The sequence below is a fragment of the Adiantum capillus-veneris genome, chromosome 1, assembly GCF_014529385.1.
Source record: "Adiantum capillus-veneris isolate H3 chromosome 1, ASM1452938v2, whole genome shotgun sequence".
Taxonomy (NCBI): domain Eukaryota; kingdom Viridiplantae; phylum Streptophyta; class Polypodiopsida; order Polypodiales; family Pteridaceae; genus Adiantum; species Adiantum capillus-veneris.
The window spans coordinates 8310001-8329182 of NC_140931.1; the positions used below are offsets into that span (position 1 = coordinate 8310001).

Below are 19182 nucleotides of genomic sequence, written 5' to 3' on the forward strand. Positions count from 1 at the left end.
GAAAACAATCACAAAAATTGCAAAAACAAGAACAAGCACACAAGTGCAGTTCAATTGAATACAACAACATAAGAAATAGATAAGAGAGAAAATTCCTAGAACTTAAAGACTAGAATAAGAACGTCCCAACCTAGAAGAAGGAATGTATAACCAGTTTGAACACAATGTTGAATGCTTAACAGATGCAGCCTTAAATTCGCCTGCTTAGAAGAATAAGATCACCAGATTCCCACCTTGATCAGGCATAGCTTGCACAATAGCTGCGATATTCCCTACTCATGCCATCAGTGTCATTTGGTAGATGCAAGTTTCTAAAGAGTACATGACGAGAACTTGCTCAATAAATAAGGCAAACTGAGTCAAGTCTAGTCAACTACATCTTTAAAATCGGTAGCATATGGTCAGCAAGGAATTTTTCGTATTACTCAGATACTTCTCTATTGCATTGGTAGCCTTTGCTCACAACAACTTCACTTTAACTCAAACAAAGATGGCTCTCATAGCCCAAAAAGCTCCCAATTACACGAGAATAGCATATCATGATCTACTTGCAGGAATCACCTATTATTGTTTGATACAGCACCTATTATTCAAACTTTCAAGCAGTCAATTGCCTAGATTGAACGCCATCATAATGTGTGAAGGAGTGCTCCCTTGTTGATTGCATCCATTTAGAAGGGCCCATTTTGTTTAAAAATATTGTTCTTTTAAATGTAAAAATCGCAATAACTTGCTTTGTTGTGTGGCTCAGATCAAGTATAAAGCCACATGCTTCAGCTTAAAATGATACTTTAGGCTAATTAGCAAACAAAGAAGACAGAAAATTGAGTCAAATCGGCCCAAGAAAACACAAGAGCGCATACCGGTGTTGTCGCTGCTCCTGGTGGAGGTCCATTCAGCTGCTGAGTACCAGGTAAAGGATACTGTTGACCCTTCTTAATTGCATGTGTTCCGCCATCTTCTATCCATAAAAGCTCATCCAGACCCTTGCATCGAGTTCAGGCCTGAGAATTGAGAAACCATCAATGCAATAGACAAAACAAAACGAGCATTCACTCACCTCTTTAGTTCTCCAGTGGTTTGAGCCCAGATAAAACTCGCGCCATAACCTTTCTATCCGCATTTGCTGACCTACAATACAAGAAAAACTCTCTCTCTCTCTCTCTCTCTCTCTCTCTCTCTCTCTCTCAATCACCTGAATAAGAGTTGTCGGTGGAGAAGGCGCGCTCGCCACGGCCCAGAACGAAGAGTTGGCATAGCGGATGTTGGGAACGGGAGAGAACACTGCTACTTCGCACCGCCTCAGAGCATAGCCTAGCAGCCATTGTATGCCAAAACAGAACCCTCAACCCAGCTAGCCTAAAATGTGCCGGTGAGCTTATCAAAGGCTTTTCTCTTCTTCGGTTTTATTTAGTGGAATCTCCCCTAGGAACTCTAAGGCCCCTATCACACTGGGGCGCCCGCCCCACCTTTTTTTTGAAGTTGGTCTTTACTTGGTGAGCCAAAGGCTCTTTTTCTAGTATCTGAACGAAGAAGCCACCACGTGGCATTAGATTTATTTTTTTTTTAAACATGAAAGCTCTAAATAAAAGAAAACGCCGTGTAAAAAGCTACGAAGCGATTAAAATAAAAAAAAGCACTCTGCGCTACTCAATTTCCCTCAGAAGCAGTTCGCAAAGAAGCAGCTCAGAGCTTTGACTGCAGGTTTGTCTCTGCACACTCTTTGCAAGAGAGAGAGAGAGAGAGAGAGAGAGAGATGTAGCATATTGGAATCGGCCAAGACCCAGTATGTCCAGCTTCAACTACCATACTCTGCTCGTTTCTGAAGGCGCAACTAGTTATGATCAGCATTATATATGTCGCTTCAAGTATAGCTCATGTAGATTCATCCTCCAATGTAGATATATTGCAGCAAGTCCCCATGAGCCATGCCTAATTCTCAAGATTCACACCAATTCTTTTCCGCGTTGTTTATTCGTGCAGAAGCAAGCCGGGAAGAACCAAAAAAGAGTAATGCAGAGCTTTCAAATCCTAGTTATATTTCGTGAACCATCAAGCTAGAGGGTACTTTGGATGCTTGCCGCCGTGATGAGCACTCTCAAAGATCAGATATTTCGTGTGATCAACCCATGGTAGAGGTTTGTTCTAGTGCTATTGAAACAAAAGATGTCGGATTTCAATTGATGATTAGTTGGCCTAATCTAGAGTCGAATCGCCAAAACTCATTGCCTTCGCAGGCCCGTTCAACACATTTTTCTACTGATGCTATCAGGCTGTTGACGATGCAGACGGCAGAGGAAAGAGTAAACGTCGAAGTGGACATGAGGGCATAAAAGCTTAGCAAGATCGATCACACACAAATCTTATGATTGTTATCCTCAAGCTTATGATGGTTAGCTGCTTAGGCTTTTTGCAGAGAGTGTGAGGGGATTAGTAGCAGACACCTCAATGTCGAGAGAAAGGCATGGGGGAATATCGTCACTAGTGCAAGTCATGATTTGATGAGCCGTTGGCTTCTGTCGCACTACTCATCTAGCTCTATCGATAGCCAATCCAAAAATTTGATGAGACAATCATTTCGAAACGATCTGCAAAAAAAACAGAAACATCTCTCATGATCAATTCAACGTAGAATATGGTGTCGTTGAGGGTTGGTTAATGTGTAGCTCCAAGGAGATGCATCAGCATTGCAACAAAAGTCAAGTAGTCAATCATGCAGCACCCACGCTGCCAACTAGGATCAAAAGAATAGTCAAAGAGCAGAAGTGGGAGCTAATTCTTTTTCCACACAAAGATTTGATGTTGGAGAAGCCGAAGAACACTGACTGCGGAGTACTGGAATTTTTTAAGACATGCCTACCATTATGTCAATACATATTAGCCTTAGCAGCACTTCAGTGCTGGCCATTCAACAATTGGGTAGGATAGCAGAAACTTTACAGTATAGTTTCTACCTACTACCTTCCCCGTGCTGATGGTGAAAAAAAAAGGCATCAATAGATATTTTACAGTTGTTGCTATTGAGCTTGAGTATACCATCTCTATGGCCACCAAAACACACTCATTACACCCTCACGAAAATTGCTACTAGATTGAGACCTTGATTAAAACCCCTTGGAAATAACATACGTCAAACTGACCGACAAATTCGACGTAGTGTTGCCTTAAACCGCAGGTTGATGTGTTGAGAAGTATAACGTGGGGCATTTACAAGCCCTAGTTGGTCATAGCTTGCCACAACGCCTAGTAGGCAGCTAAATGCAAGGTAGTATGGGCTTCATAACTGCTAAAAATGAGAACGTCCCTGCCACGTACACCTTTTGGCTCTATTTTGAAGGTGAATGATATCGAGTCGAATGCCACCCGTAATAAGCGTCACGTAATAGTAGTTTGCCAGATGCGGATTACTGATGAACAGACTAAATATAGTGCCTTCCGCTATGGGGATGCCGACCTCAAGATGCTTATTATCATGTGTAGTTAGGAAGCCGAGTTAATCAACAAGGAGACAAGAAGACATAATTGATGACCGAAGCATCTTACAACACACACACACACACACACATACAAAGAGATACACACACACACACACACACAAAGAGATACACACACACACACACAAAAGAGAGAGAGAGAGAGAGAAGGTAATATTGATCAGAGGCCATAGAACATGAAGTTACATCTACGTGTTTTGTGTATGGCAGGGAGGACATATATTCACAACACTGCACGTTCCAATTGTACAAGCGTGACTCCAACTCAACAACATTGCAAGGTCCGTTATCTGCATCCAATTTCCCATGCGCATGCGTTTGCTTGGCGCAACACATAACCGCTACGGGGCAGGGCACGGCTTCCGTTTCTTATAATTTTTTGGAGAGACCACAGTGCCAGCTCTCCACCATACTTTTGTATGGCACCTCTGTATGACGTGCACTGTATACTTTGTACTTTCAGTCTGTGGTTTCATTGCAAGATGATATGTTTAACTATTCAGATTGGTTTTTTGAAGCTTAACTCAAATATTGGCCTATTGGTTGGACAATCAAAAAGCGTCAGTACAACATTGCAGGTCAATAAGCACTTCATCTATTGTTGCATTTCATCCATCTTTGTCTCTTTGCTTGTTATAGAATTTTGGTATTACTTCCTTTGCTTCGATTTATTTGGATCTCGTTTTTAGAACTATACACTTGATGTCGATCAACATCTGCACATGTTAGTTACACACGCAACTCTTTGCATACGATTGCTAGCCAATGCGTGTGATGTACTACAATAGTGAATACACAAGTAGTGAATGCATGTGGTGTATCTCAATTATGAATTCACCATGTGCACCTTTACTTTAGCTCTAAATAAGTGGATACCATACTAGGTGTCTAAATTATTGATACCATACTATATATGACCTCGTTTCTCCCTTACTAGGTATCAGTATGAAGTTCTCAAGACCTAGAAGATTATAGTCCAAGCGTCATAAGCTAGGGAGTAAACTGCAACTAGCTTGAAACTAACTTATCGTCCATATGCTAGATCATGGTTTGATTTGAAACTTTATACAATGTCACATCATGCATTGTATAAAGATTGGAGCATGATGTGACATCTTTTCTCACAATCTAAAAATATGTCCCTCATGCACGACGGCATACCTCACATATATAGCAATGAACAAGGTTGACAGAAAAATAAAATAGACACTCCTGCTGCTCTCACTTTTGTATTATTGTTGGACTGTATGACTGTTCTCATTCATTGTACCGAGAATAACTACAAAAAAGAATAAAAAAGACAAATAACTGCAAAAGAAGAAAGAGACAACACACTCAACATCCACCTTCAAAATGCGAGCCAACATTCTGTGCTACCAACCACTCGATGATTTGTTTTTTTTGAAATACTTTGGTTTGCAAGAATTTACATGTACCACGTATACTAGAAAAAACATTCATTAGTAGACATAGTAGTACAACCTCGCTTGGATATAATCTCAACTGTAACCATCCTTATAATCTCTAAAAGTTGATGCACTTAACTTTGTCTCGTTTCATAAACGTTGTAGCATTTTTCAAATTTATATCCCTTTCACTCAGTGCCACACTTGCCAAATTGGTCATTCTCTTGTTCCCTTCAGTGCTAGATGCTAAATGTCAATTTACATGCGTCCTGTTATATTCTATAGATGTTATATAGTAAGGCCCACCAAGCAAGACTATTTGGCGTTGCTGTCACATTCCGGCTTTTAAAAAAAGTTGCGCTGATTTCACAACGAATTAGAGCAACACAAGTGGTTTGCCGCCCGCCTTTCACACTAGCAGCCAGGGTTCAAAGCCAACGTTGATTCTTCGTGCGTACTTTTCCCAGATGGCTGTTGCTAGATGAACTTGGTTGACGGTGCGAGGTCGTCCCTCTAACAAGCTCAGGAGGCCAACTTTTCCTTTTTCGTATGTGAATGGTTGGTCGCCACGTCAGTGTGGCCAACCTTTGCCTGCCCCAGTGTGACACCCCCCTAAAGCACTTTAAAACTCAAATCCGGTGCTCCAATGTGAGTGTGTGAACGCCTCTGATCCACCTCAAGGCCCGCTTTGAAGCTATTTCGAAAGGTGTTTTTCCCAGAAAAAAAGAAGAAAAAAAAGAGGAACACCTTGGTTCCTCCTGCATCTCAAGTTGTCTTCGCATGATCCCTTCCAAATGTCTCTCATGCTCCTGCTCTAATCGCGCAACAATTGCACCTCGGGCTTCCCTTGCCCGCCGCCTAGACTTACCTTTCAACAAGCGGGGTCCTACGAGATTCCTATTAATTGGAATTTTGTAAAATCGTTGGGCCATACTTGAGGATAAAATTTTCCTTCGAGTGGTCTCCTCTTTGAAGACACCACTTGGCATTTAGCCTATGTCTTTACCTTTCACGAGAAGTGTCTTTTTTGCTTTGCTGTAGAGGTCGCTCTCCTTTCTCCTAATAAAAATTAGTAGAAACAAATAAATCTTTGAGCAAAAACATTGATTGGTTGAGCACAGAAGGAAATACTCGTTAAAAAGACGAGTGTGTAAAAGCATTGATAATAGTGTTATTATGAGTGAAGTATGGAGAAAATAAATCATTAGTTGCACCAAGACATGAAAGCTAGGTACTAGAGACAAATAGCACATTTTCACAATTGTATAGAAATTTGAAAGAACATTTATCTATCTATACGATTCATTTTGGTGGCCATGTGGTTGCAATGCAACCTCAAGTGCAACCTTTGATTAAAGGGAAGGGGAGAAACGGGTACCGCTATCAAAAGAGAGTGCAAGAGGAGAGGCTCCACAAAGAGGGATTGTTGGCATCAACATTATAGGTGGGTAAATATTGAGAGGATGCCAATGATGAAAAGAGTAGCAAGGTATAGTAGAGGCAAGTGAAAGTAGGCGCAATCAAATGGGAGAACCCTAGCAGCAAATGTGGTTGCTTGGGTGTTATGATCACTATTATTCTATGCTCACCATGTGGCTCTTAAGCGCTTATATGGGAGGGAGAGTAACCATGGCTTATTGAGCTTGTGATCTCTCTCTCTCTCTCTCTCTCTCTCTCTCTCTCTCTCTCTCTCTCTCTCTCTCTGTGTGTGTGTGTGTGTGTGTGTGTGTGTGTGTGTGTGTGTGTGTGTGCTCTTCATGCCAAGGCGCTCTCTTGTGGAGCCAAAGCCACAACAAACCGATCACTTGGCCATGGTGCCTTCCTCCATGCAAGCCTCTGCTCCCACACGGTTCTCACAGGTCCTTGACCACCCATGGATGGTTTGCATGCCATGCACATGCAAGTGGTGGCCTATATGACCCCTCTGTCTCAAAATCTAGTCGTGTTTGGATACCATTGAAAAGATAGGGGACTAAGGCATGTTCATCTCTTCCCAACCAACTCTTCTTATAGGCATGTAACCCACCTTTAGGAGCCTATGAACACGCATGCCTAATCGGCCTTGCCTAGGGGCCATGCCCCCTAGTCCTACCCTTGTCCTAACACAATTAATGACATCGAAAACACAAACACAAGATGGAAATCAAGCAGCTGCAAGTAGTACTATTGGCAAGTCATAGGAGGACAAGAGTACAAGGGTGTTGATTGTGTGGAAGGTGGGCAAAAGATATTGATTTTGAGGAGATGTTTTCAAGCATGTGGGTGCAAGCAAGTTTATTGCCATCACTGTAAGGAATGACAATATGTGTGTTCTGAGGCATGAAAATATGTGTGCCATGATTTTCTTCTATGTTGATGATGTAGCACATTAAGTGTGAAATATCCAAAGTTGTGTGCACATTCGTACATGATTGTGTAGGACGATGGAAAATTTTACATTATCTTGCTTAGAATATAGTGAGATAAAGATTTTCATTCTTTTACTTCTCTGAAGGGTAATAGGTAGTCCATCAACGCACACACTAATGCACACACACACACACACACACACACACACATAAATAGAGGCCCCTGCTTGTGTGTATATGTGTGCTTAAACAATAAACAATGAAATTCATTTACTTAAAACTCGTATTGTAAACAAGATTTATGACATAATGGAAAGGATTGAAGAATAATAACTTATCCATAATCTTCCAAATTTGATAATGTTACGTGCATAATACAACGGTTTTTTGAATTAAATGCCTCACTCCAATATGTACAGTAAGCCTTGGAGATGTCACTTGAGAGTTAGTCATGTCCATGTATGGATGGCTGGAGAAATAGGGACCAATAAGGTAGTTGTCAGATTGCACAGTCTTGTAATAGCACACCACCACCTTTATGTAGAACATAATTCTCAATAAGGTAGTCGTCACATTGCACAGTCTTGTAATAGCACACTACCGCCTTTATGTAGAACATAATTGGTGGTTCCATGGATTTTTTTTGAAAAGGAGTGGAGTGATGGGGAGATGAAGAGTCGTGTTCATGAGCGAAGTGGCTTTTCATCAAAATGGTAGTGGGGGCTATTCTCCCATGCATCTGTCTCAGTTAATGGTGAGGTAAGCTTGCATGCATCTTGACACCACGTGAGATGAAAAAAGGAACAAAAGTATCACTCATATCCAAATATTAGGATAATTCATTTCAGTGTTTTTCCATTTTTCTCAGGTCCTTGGACCATATGCCATGTGTGAGAGGTATTTCTCATATGCTCGTGTATGTATGTGTGTGTGTGTGTGTGTGTGTGTGTGTGTGTGTGTGTGTGTGTGTGTGTGTGTGTGTGTGTGTGTGTGTAATATTACTTATCCACAAAAGAACACTTTTACATGTTCAAAAGACATATAACTCTTAACCGCGAGACAATGAGTGCAAAACTTCTTTTGCATTTCAAAAGTTTGTACTTCAAAGTAAGAATGGCAAGTGCATTTTAATTTTCCTATATATTAAGAACTTGAACTTACAAAAGTAAATGTCGTTGGCCTTCATCTTCCACGTCAAACAATAGTTACCCTAAGCACATGTAAGAAAGGGAAGAACTCTCACCACATCCATGTAAACAAGACAATAGACTTGAATACCTATAACATGTGTCACCAAGTCTATCAGTTGTTATCCATGTCAAACTTTAAAACACCTAAATTGTCTACTATCATAAGTAGTATATGATTACATTGTCGCATTCTTAGAAGAGAAGAGCCAACACCAAATCTTCAAGCTATCATCAACTCTCTAGAGGAAGAGGAGGAGAAGCACAATACCCATTTGAGGTTTCAACCTTTTTTTAAGCATTCTTTGCATTTCATCTTTTTTGGTCATATAGATCCACAAAAATGTATTGCAACATTAAGAAAGCTAGACATGTCCACTTGCTAAACCCCCAAACACTCATATTCTTGTCCAAGAAAAACATGGTTCTTTTGTCCAAAAGCTTTGAGGTTACAATGCTTCAAGTCAAATGATACACATGTATGTATGACATTATGCTTGTATGTGATTTTGTGTGTGCTTTCCATTACTGCAAGGGTGTTACACAAATGTTAAATATATGTATGATAGCATGTGTGTGTATGCATGTGTGTGTGTGTGTGTGTGTGTGTGTGTGTGTGTGTGTGTGTGTGTGTGTGTGTGTGTGTGTGTGTGGAGTCTTACAAGATGGTAAGCGAGTTTTCTCGAGCGATGAAAAAAATGAGCGAGTCTCTCAATAAAATTATTTGTGAGACATTTTCAAAAGTGATAAGGGAAAAGAGAAATAATAAGTGTGATAACATTATGATAAGTGGTCGTAGAGTATGATAAAGACATAAGTCAAGAGACAATACAAACAACCAACACAAACCAAAAGCAACTCACACAAATTAGTGTATATTAAGTGACATGAGAACGCCTTTCAAAAAATACAATACACGAGAGCTATAGAGCAAGAGAGATTGCAAAATAGACTATAACCCTAAAGCTTAGATGAGTAAGAAAAATAGCATCTCATAACACCTTGTTCATACCATTCATCATGTGTGCAATTGAACTAGTTGCAGCACTCTATGGCAATGTAACATCCTTACCGATCCCAATGGAGTACGCATAGTAGTTAAATTTATACTCTTCACAACCAATTGAAACTGATCATAACCCAAACATAAGGCTCCCATGGAATAGATGGGTCTACCTGAAAATGCCTTTGAAAATTCATCAGCCATAGCGGCCAAAAATCAACAAAGGCCTTAGTAGCCAAAGACACCAACACAACCATGACCACCTCCATCGGAATGTTACATACACCCATAGCCAACCCTTTACTTGCAAGTGCACACATGTAGAATATGTTTGTCAAAGATGTTACAAAGTAGGGACAAGGGATTGAAATCTCAAGCCTGGAGGAGAAAAAGGGCTAAAGAGGTTAGTGAAGTTTCATATTACATCAGGTGAGAGTCTATGAAGCATTTGAGCATTGCATAAGTAGGAAACTAGAACCATTTTGTTTGAAACGAGTGGGTCATAGGGTAGAAATGATAGAGCTTGCAATGTGTTTTCTTTGCACCTCTCCACATCACCAATAAAGTAGTGAGTGTAGTTAGCTACTTGTGCCCTAGGTTAGGGTTATCTTCGTAGTTAGTGTGATGCTATATTATTATAGCTACACCACATGCATGTTGTGAAAGATATCATCATCTTCTAAAATACCCTCAAGTAGCATTCACTAAAAATAGCAAAGAAATCATTGTCCATGTCTTCATAGGCCACTCACCATATAGCTCATTTTAGGGATCTTGCGAGTCAATGTTTTCTTTAAATGTGAGTAGAAGTAGATTGTTATAATTACTCTGCAATGTCGTAAGAGGTCAAAACATTTTGAGAAAAAATTATTCTTTATCAAATTTCTCATCTAATATCATTCAAAGGGAAGGTTGGCCTTCTTTCTTCTTGATTTTTCAACAAAGAGCTTATTGACACTCCTTTGCTGGCTATATCCCACATCCCTGCACTCCAAGAACTACTAGTGTTCACTTGTCATCCATTGCCTATATTTTTAACAAGTATGCCCAAAGTCATTTACTTTAGAGAGCACATATAGCTCTTGATGAGAGCTTTCTACTTGTGATGTCATCTCTTTGATTGCACTGACTAGAGGACATGCCATATTGTGTAAGGCCAAACACCACTAGGTAGTTTACAACAATAGTGCAAAGAAGGAATCAGTAGATGCACTCGTGTTGGGACCATAATTAGTGCCCACTTGCAGTTGTGTTACGTGCAAATGTAGAAGCGATTTGTTGTTGTAGAAAACGTGTGATCTCATGTATCTCTGTGACCTGTCTCTCAATTAGGTTGGATCCTGGTAAGGGAGGCGCAGTGGAGGAATATAAATGTGAGTAATCAACATCTACCATATAGCAGCTAGTGCTCGTCTGCTTCTTGAGTGTAAGCGATTGTAGAGTGGTCCCGGCAATTGCTCATGCAAATGAAGCTCAAAGCTCGCCAAGAGCCAACTCCGATGCGGAGGTTTATAGCGATGACAGTCGTGTCTACTACTGCAGTACAACGCCACCAAAATATCACCTTTTGTAATGTTTGACCGGAGATGAGCTTCACTATTTAGCTGTGACCTTGACTTGGCCTTCATCGAGGACATGAGTTTTATAAATCCATAGACGAGCTTTAGTATTAGGAGGACGTATGGCTCATACATCTCAGAGCTCGGAGGTGTTGCACAATAATGCAAAAATGGGATACCTCACCATAGTAGAGGATCCATAGGAGGCTTGATAGTCTCGTTCCATGGCAGCAAGAATGACCAACGATGAGTCTCTTTGTGATAGCAAGGGAACATTATTTGCACAAGGCATGGTGGAGGGATCGCTCCTTGTAGGTGTGCCAGGATCATTGTAGGTTATTGTTGTGATGATATCATATTAGGCAAAAGAAGAACATTGATGAAAGAAGAGCGAGATAGTGAGAGAGCAGACAAGTAGAGGCCTAGACAGGAAGGCCTTGTCTACAATTGATTTTATAGGTATAGCTCCGTGTGTGTGTGTGTGTGTGTGTGGATACGCCTGCATGCACGACAAGTACATAAAAGTTATAGTTTGAAAGCCCATTAAGAGTTAACAAAAGGTGGTTGCTCATCCAAGCTTGCTTGATGTCGATTGTTATCGTCAAGCCACAAGAAAAATAACTTGGCCTACATGCCCTAGTAAAAGGAACATGTCCATTAGCCTCATAAAAAGGTCCATCATGTCAACCCATAAAGTCTTTGCACATCTACAAGGTTCTAACATGCAATAAATTTTGCTAGTCGGTATGCACATTTTTTGCCCATTTAATACAAGGCAAGAATTTCAAGAGCAACCAAGCTTTGGTTGATGAGGAAAGGAATTTAGATGTGAGAGCACAAGACCTTAGCTAGCAATGGTGGCACTATTCCATTGGGCCAAAGACTAAAGGTCCGGACACACCTAAACATGTGAGGTCCTCTCACTTTGTCAGGAGATGATCTAAAGCTTGAGTGCAAAGAACATAATATGGGAGGGTATGTTTATGCTATTGATCATGAGTTTTCTCATTTCTACAAGGTTGTTATATTTACTTCTCCATTGCAACGGACGTCGGTTCTAAGATTTCATCAATATTTATCAAAGAGGACCTTTGAGACAACATTTATCATTGGGCAAAATGTTGCTGATATCATTGGATGCCTGCCATTGCATACAACATTACCATCGGGCTTAGTCAATCTCGAGAAGTATTGCAAGAGCGTGAGCTTCCATTATACTATGATGGATACATTGCTTTTGAGATGCCACCACAATGTGATAACTCAAGCATGTACAATATGGAACAAAAATTTGTTGATGAGGATTCTTGGAGGTTTTGCATTAGGTTGCACTCACAAAGGTGGAGTTGTTTCAAGCCTTGGTAGGTACCTGTGGCCTCATAGACTACCCGAAGTTTGTTAGCCTTCTAACCTTTTTTTATGTGTTTGATGCATCCATAATTAACCAATATGTAAGGAAGTTTGAGATTTTGAAGCCTTCAATGCTTTGTGGTAATTTTAGATGTATGACTCTTTTGTGTCGAGATGTTGCTTGAATCTAGCATGACTATTATTTTCTTCAATATAATTTTTTTCGTTTCAAATTTTCAAGGTTGGTGCACATATTTTCTCGAAAATTGACGTCGCTCAGTTTTCTTTGCTCGTTGATTGGAAAGCCCCTGTGTGTGTGTGTGTGTGTGTGTGTGTGTGTGTGTGAGAGAGAGAGAGAGAGAGAGAGAGAGAGAGAGAGAGAGAGAGAGAGAGAGAGAGAGAGAGAGAGAGAGAGTTTAGTCTATTTACAATATACATAACACATGAGACAAATTTCAAAGACCTATGTCTACAAGCTATAGCTCAAAATCATGTATTCTTTTCGACTGTGTATCCTAAAAAATACATCACAGTATCAAGCCATATTAGGGAAAGAAGGTCCTGATTTAGTGTTTACAATATGAGTGTACAACATCATATCTCCTCAAAACAGCAGCCAAGGAAAGGACACCCTTACCTGCATCCACAGTAAGAAAAAAATTATTCGTTAGTTTTCAAACCGCATAACAGGTAACTGGGGTGACCTAGTTGTCATCCATGTCACCTCGGTACTGACCTAAGAAGCATTTCATGCTGTTTAAATGATAGTGATGTGTAAAAATCCTTTGCAAAAAAGGCTACGATTCCCATAAATCATCAAAGTGTTAGGTTAAGTTTTCGTATTTACAGTAAACTTTCAATGCATATTTTTTAACCACTTTAGTTCCAATGTGAATTTTCAATGTTTTTCCTCTTAAAAAAATGATACACATAGTCTGTAAAAAAAAAAAAACAAGTTTTAGATTTCCTTCAACACATCAGATTGCAAAATTTAATGTATTCAAGCCCCTTAATTCACTGAAGTCGAAGTTACATCAAATAACCATATAGGTTATCTTCATGCTAATTCCAATACTGAGTAACTAGTATGATGAAGCAAGATAATCCTGAACAAGTAATTGGTATGATGAAGCAATATGATCCCGACCAAGCAATTAGTATGATGAAGCCCGACCAAGTAATTAGTATGATGAAGCAAGATAAACCCCAATCAAAATAGTAGCCAGTAAAAAAAGACCGTATTCACTGGTAGTAAATGAGTTGGTAAAAAAACCAGCCCGTCATACCATTCAATCTATTCTCCCTAAAAAAGATCTCAAAAAGCATAAGCATGAGACCAGTACACCCAACCAATCAAATTCATTTACTACTTTCTATCCTTTACTTCGGCTCTTGCTAAGCCCATAGCAATATCTCAGTCCGTAAATTACTGTCAGAGGTTCATGAATGCACCCAGTCATAACCAGTTGTATAGTACTAACATAATATAGCTCAGTCGGGTTAGTTTATAGTAAGTTTCCTTAACCACAGATTTCTAGTGGGCTAAGTGATATTTAGTTTTACTTCTCTCCAAACAGGGTACAGTCAAAATGAAAGTAATCATGTGTTCAATAGCCCATCTAGATTTTGATTTGTTGTTCCTGTCATAGTATGTAATACTTACTGGCACCATGTTTTTGCAAACAACCTGTAAACATAGCTCAAAGAGAAACAAAGGTATTCCACTATTCATGTTAACTCAGCTAGCCAGATTTTCAATACATTGTGAGCCAAAATCAAAGATAGTCATTATTGGTGAGTCAGTAGATCAGAACCCAGACTAGGTTCATGTCCAAAACTGAGTGTAGTGAAAAAAAGACCTCTAGAAATGCTTAGAAATCTATTTGTAACAGACCTGCAAAAGAGATTCCTTTACATCAACTGTAGGAAGTTAGTGATAGATACTCGAACCAGATTTACCTAGAAAGATATTATGGATAAGTAAAGTAGAAGCTCCGAAACAAAGTAATGCCAAGTGGTTGGGATACATGCCAATCTGTCATAAACCAGTTAGTGTCCGCTATTATGGATAGGTAAATAGATAAAAGGTGAGTCACAATAGTTTTTGCTGCCATAAAATTCTGCCAGAATCATACTAGGTATTCTAAACCAGAGAAAAAAGCTTTTGTGCCATATTCTCTCAGAGTTCACACATTGAACTTAGAATCACGTTATAAGCTCATGCCAGCTTCTGGGTCATAACAGTAGCCGACTTCTTATATTATTCTGCCCAAACCAAATCCGCTGACATAGATTGCTAATCACCAGAATCACAACCCATGAATCAGTTAGAAGGGAAAGGCAGCTAGTCCTTTTGTGTGCATTGAGGAGGACAGTCATGTCCTACCAAAGCAAACATGCCACTTTATTATAGAGTAACCTATCATGCCAAAAACCAGCCAGAATAAGAGTAACAAAGCAGACTAATTTAGTCTCTTATAGAGGTTTTTTGACACTAACAAACTGCGTATAGTTGTGTGTCACAAAGTAGATTACACCCAAACAAGAGGTATTTATGATGAAAGAGAAAATAGGATTAGTAGCTGTAGGTATTTCCTCAAAAAAAGTTTCCTTAATAACATCTGCAAAACATGCAGGAAAGAACCTATATCTTGGCATGAAGGTAGTGTTATTAGCCCCAGCCATATTGGGCATAGCATTAATGCTTCTGAATACAGCAATAGGCAACAACTTGCAACATACTTAAGCAACAAACCATAGAGCAATGATAACATGCAAGTCAACTTTAGGTAAGTATGAAATAACAGTAGTTTAGTGGTAAGTAAAGGAACCTACATTCGTCAAAAAGAAAATCCAGGTGGTATTTTTTCCAAATGTAGTGCATAGTAGGGGGCTACCTAGAGCTAGATAATGCTCATTACCAAATACCAGAGGTGTTCCATAGCCCAAGCTGCGGCTACCATTCCTTAACCAAAACCAAAGGAACTGTCTGCTAACATTTGTTGTAGATTTAAGTGGTAACTCTATTGACCTTTAAGTCCTTACCAGAACTAGATGAGGAAAAAAACCCGCTAACCATAGAAGAATCATCTTCCAGGGAGCCTTTTTTGATTTGGCTACAAGTTAATGTCATTATGAAGGGCAGCCAATAGTGGCCATCTGCAAGAAGGAACCCACCAATACTACTCGAGACCATCAGAATCACAAACATGGGTCTTAGAAATCTAGTTTTTTCTCAGTAAAAAAAGAAAAGCAGACATCTGCATTTCTTCCATGATACGTCAAACCACACAGTAGGGAAAAAAACTACTAGCTATGTAAAAGAAGAAGAAGAAATGGGGGATAGAGAGACACAAAAAAAAGGTATCGGTCAGCACCTATAATCACTAGAAGATTTCCTTAACCCAAAAATCCAAAGGATTCAACTAGACAAAAGTGAAAAAGAGCATCAATATGCAACAATTATTATCCGTTTCTCATCCATCAACATTGTCTGCATCTTACATCCCAAGACCAAACCATGCAATAGAATTTTCCAAGAGGCCAATGATTCATGACAATTTTGAAAAAACTAGTAACCGAGTATGATGCTACCTCAGATGATTCAGCAGAGGCTTTTTTGCTGGGGGCCATAGAGCTTGAGTGCACTTTGATATGGGCAAGGAGCCGAAACAGAGCAACCGACACTACCAAGGAGCAACCAAAGATATATGCTGAATGAAAACTAAGTGAGCAAGTGCTCACCTTATGTATAGATTGCAGAAGATCCCATCCTCTTTAGTGCTGCCTCCAGCTGGCCTTGGAGCCCACCATGAAAACAACTAACCCGGAAGCGGGTTCACCACAGCAGAGCCCTCATCTAATTCCACCAAAACCCCATAAATCCGGGCGGTGTTACAGCTTAGAGAATGCCTAAAAGTAGCGCGCGACAAACTGAGAAGAACACCTCATTCCCCTCCATAATGGCGTTCAAGACTAACCCGTCATGCCTAGCCAGTAAAATAAAAAAGTTTTATAATGAAAAAATTATATTATAAAGCAACTATAGCCAAGTGGCTTTTCCCACCTTAACCACCAAATTGCCAAGGTTGGATGCTCTATTGAGAGTAGGATCACAAACAGTGTATCAATTCTCATAGCCAATGATTCTAAAAAGTGAAAGCAAACCCCCGGATGAAATAGGACCTGTCCTCAAATAAGTACCCCATGGAAAAAAGACCTTTGGGAGTGGATAGCACAAGCTACAGAGCTCGATTATCATTGTTAGAGCTAGATATAGAGTAAGAGAGAGAATCCAAAAAAAAGGGGGGGGGGGGGGAAAGGGAGTCTAACTCGGTCAGAGGTAATTTAAAGGAAAAGAGTTAATTTAGTATAATTAGTCTAACACAGCTCTAGCAGGATGCTGAGAGAGAGAGAGAGAGAGAGAGAGAGAGAGAGAGAGAGAGAGAGAGAGAGAGAGAGAGAGAGAGAGAGAGAGAGAGAGAGAGAGAGAGAGAGAGAGAGAGAGAGAGAGAGATGTCATTGATAATTGACTTTAAGTCTTTTCTTGTGTGTTGTAGAAGGCTCTCTGTTGTTTTTGAATTACTTTAAAAAATCTATTTTTCATGGATATTTTGAACTACAAGCTATATCATAGTAGTAATTAGTGTGTTCATAATCTTACACTATGGTTGTAGAGTCCCATTGTATTTTGAACAAAGTTTGTTTATATTGTTCTCACTAGAGTCTCACTAAGGGTTTACATTTGTGTCACTTTATGTACATTGGTACAAACAAGTAGTTCACACTGACATGAATCAACATGACATATGTAAGAACACGAATTAGGCACCCCCTAGCTCGTTCATAGTGTTACTGTGTATAATGTGCACAGACAATAGTCTGTTTTAGGTCATGTGTTTGGGTCATGTGTGTGTTGAGGGGGGTGGGGCGCAGACAAAGTGTTCCTATGTATAGACTACTATACTAAGCTTTCCCTTATTGCACCTTTGATAAGTATTCTCTTTTATGTAGGTGCATGTCTTGTATAAGTGAAATCAGCCTATGATTTTGGATGTCCCTTTATAGTAGAGCTGATACCACAAGAGATATGTAGAAACCAAAATGGAATTAGAGGACAATGTGAGAAATTAGAGATATCTACTCTCTTTATGAAGGTATCTATGAGATGTATACTCTCTCCATAGAAGATATATACACACATTTTTTTCACAAAGGTTGTGCTGTGTAGTTATTAATGATAGATCAAGCATGTCTAGAGGGTGTATAAAAGGGCTTAAGCTAAATTATAGTGTGTAAGTGAAGGTGGATAGGAAAGTAAGCCAATAAAGAGCATCACCAATGGTATAATAACTAGCATTCCTTCTTGTCAATGAAGCTTTGGAATGTTTTGGATGGATGCAAGAAGAGAGAATCATCCCAAATGCAAGGACTCTTGTTCAATGCACTCCTTGCATATAGCCCACATGTAGTCACTCACGTCTATTGGAACTAAATGCACTTTCATTACATGATAAAAAAAGGTGTCATGGCACTAAAAAAAGCAATACACTTGCAAGGTTTATCTTTTTGTGGTCCACAAATTGTCTCTTGGATTCCACATATTGCAAGGTGTTGTTGTAAAGAACCTCTTTCTTTTTGCCTCCATATGCATTATCATTGCCAAGGGTGTTGGGTGTATCCACTCGTAATAAAGAAAAGGCCACATTTTTTTTGTTGTTATGATCTTGACTACCCTTTGTGACTTTAGGAGACATAGTCACCATGTTGCATGTAGTTCAACATCGGCATGTGTTTTATGGGACAACTAAACTTGTAATGTTTTACTTGATTGTTGTCCTAAATGATTAGTGGTTTAATTAATGTGCGAGTTTGATGATTGTGCGGGCTGGAGCTTATGAAGTCAAGAAGGAGGCTTATGGTGAAGTATGACTCTCCAATAATAAACCATGGTGATTAATTCTCATTAAATAAAATTATACATAGAATGAGATAGAGAAAGAGCTAGTTAGAACATAATATGTGAACCATCCCTTAGCTCTTATGGAAGAGCTTGCACATACAAACTATTTGCAAAAAGAGGAGCCTATGTTTTCGGGATAAGTTCTTTTGGGATCATTAAATAAGTGCACGTGTGATGTGCACTTGGGGACTAGGATTTTAGGTCAATGGTATCCATATGCTCATTATCTACTAACTTGTTGAACACACGCAATCAAAACGATCTTTCAAACCAACATGCATGGATGGACACAACCTCAACCATGGGCAATGCTCACACGCCTGCTCACTTTCTTCGATTTTTGTGAGCTTTGGTGAGTGTTCGCAGGTTGAAAAAAATTTCGTTCTCATATTTTCTATTCGGGCTCATTTCGGCCTCTGTTTCCACTACAGCAGTACAGGGTAGGCTATTTCGTCATTTTGTGCAAAAATTCTATCAGAGTGTTGTTTTTTGCATAACAGGTCCCTTATGGTCTTCTACAGTTTGTGCTATATAGCACGTGTTGTTCTCGCTTTCCTTCTCCTCTTTTTGGGCAGTTTTCACATCAGGTGCAACATTTACCATGGCTGACAACAACACAGATGTGTTCAAGATGTTTGCTGCTAAGGACAGATTGTATGGGACAATTACCCTATGTGGGCTTATATGATGCAACATGTTCTTGTGTCGAAGGGAGTTTGGAACATTGTGCATGGCATTGATGTACGTCCTAAACCTGAGGATATAGGCGATGTTGAGGATGTTGTAGGTCTTGCTGCAAGGATTGTTGATGTTAGAGTTGTTTTGCCTACAACTGAGCAAGCTTGTTGGGATGTAAAAGATGCGTAGGCTCAT

The 19182-nt window shown here is 39.6% G+C and overlaps 1 protein-coding gene across 2 annotated transcripts in view; it reads right to left on the minus strand.

Moving 5' to 3' along the window:
- The window catches only part of LOC147464274 (uncharacterized), a 42964-nt gene extending 41574 nt beyond the window's left edge, over positions 1 to 1390 (minus strand). The window contains exons 1-3 of one of the 2 annotated variants that reach the window (XM_086513819.1): positions 1196 to 1390; positions 1061 to 1131; positions 864 to 986 (exon numbers count right to left, since the gene is read on the minus strand). In XM_086513819.1, the coding sequence (XP_086369945.1) occupies positions 864 to 986; positions 1061 to 1131; positions 1196 to 1325 (324 nt within the window). In that variant the 5' untranslated portion in view covers positions 1326 to 1390. The remainder of the gene's footprint in view (positions 1 to 863; positions 987 to 1060; positions 1132 to 1195) is intronic. The other variant, XM_086513822.1, reaches the window with a different exon arrangement.
- Between the last annotated feature and the right edge of the window lie 17792 nt (positions 1391 to 19182).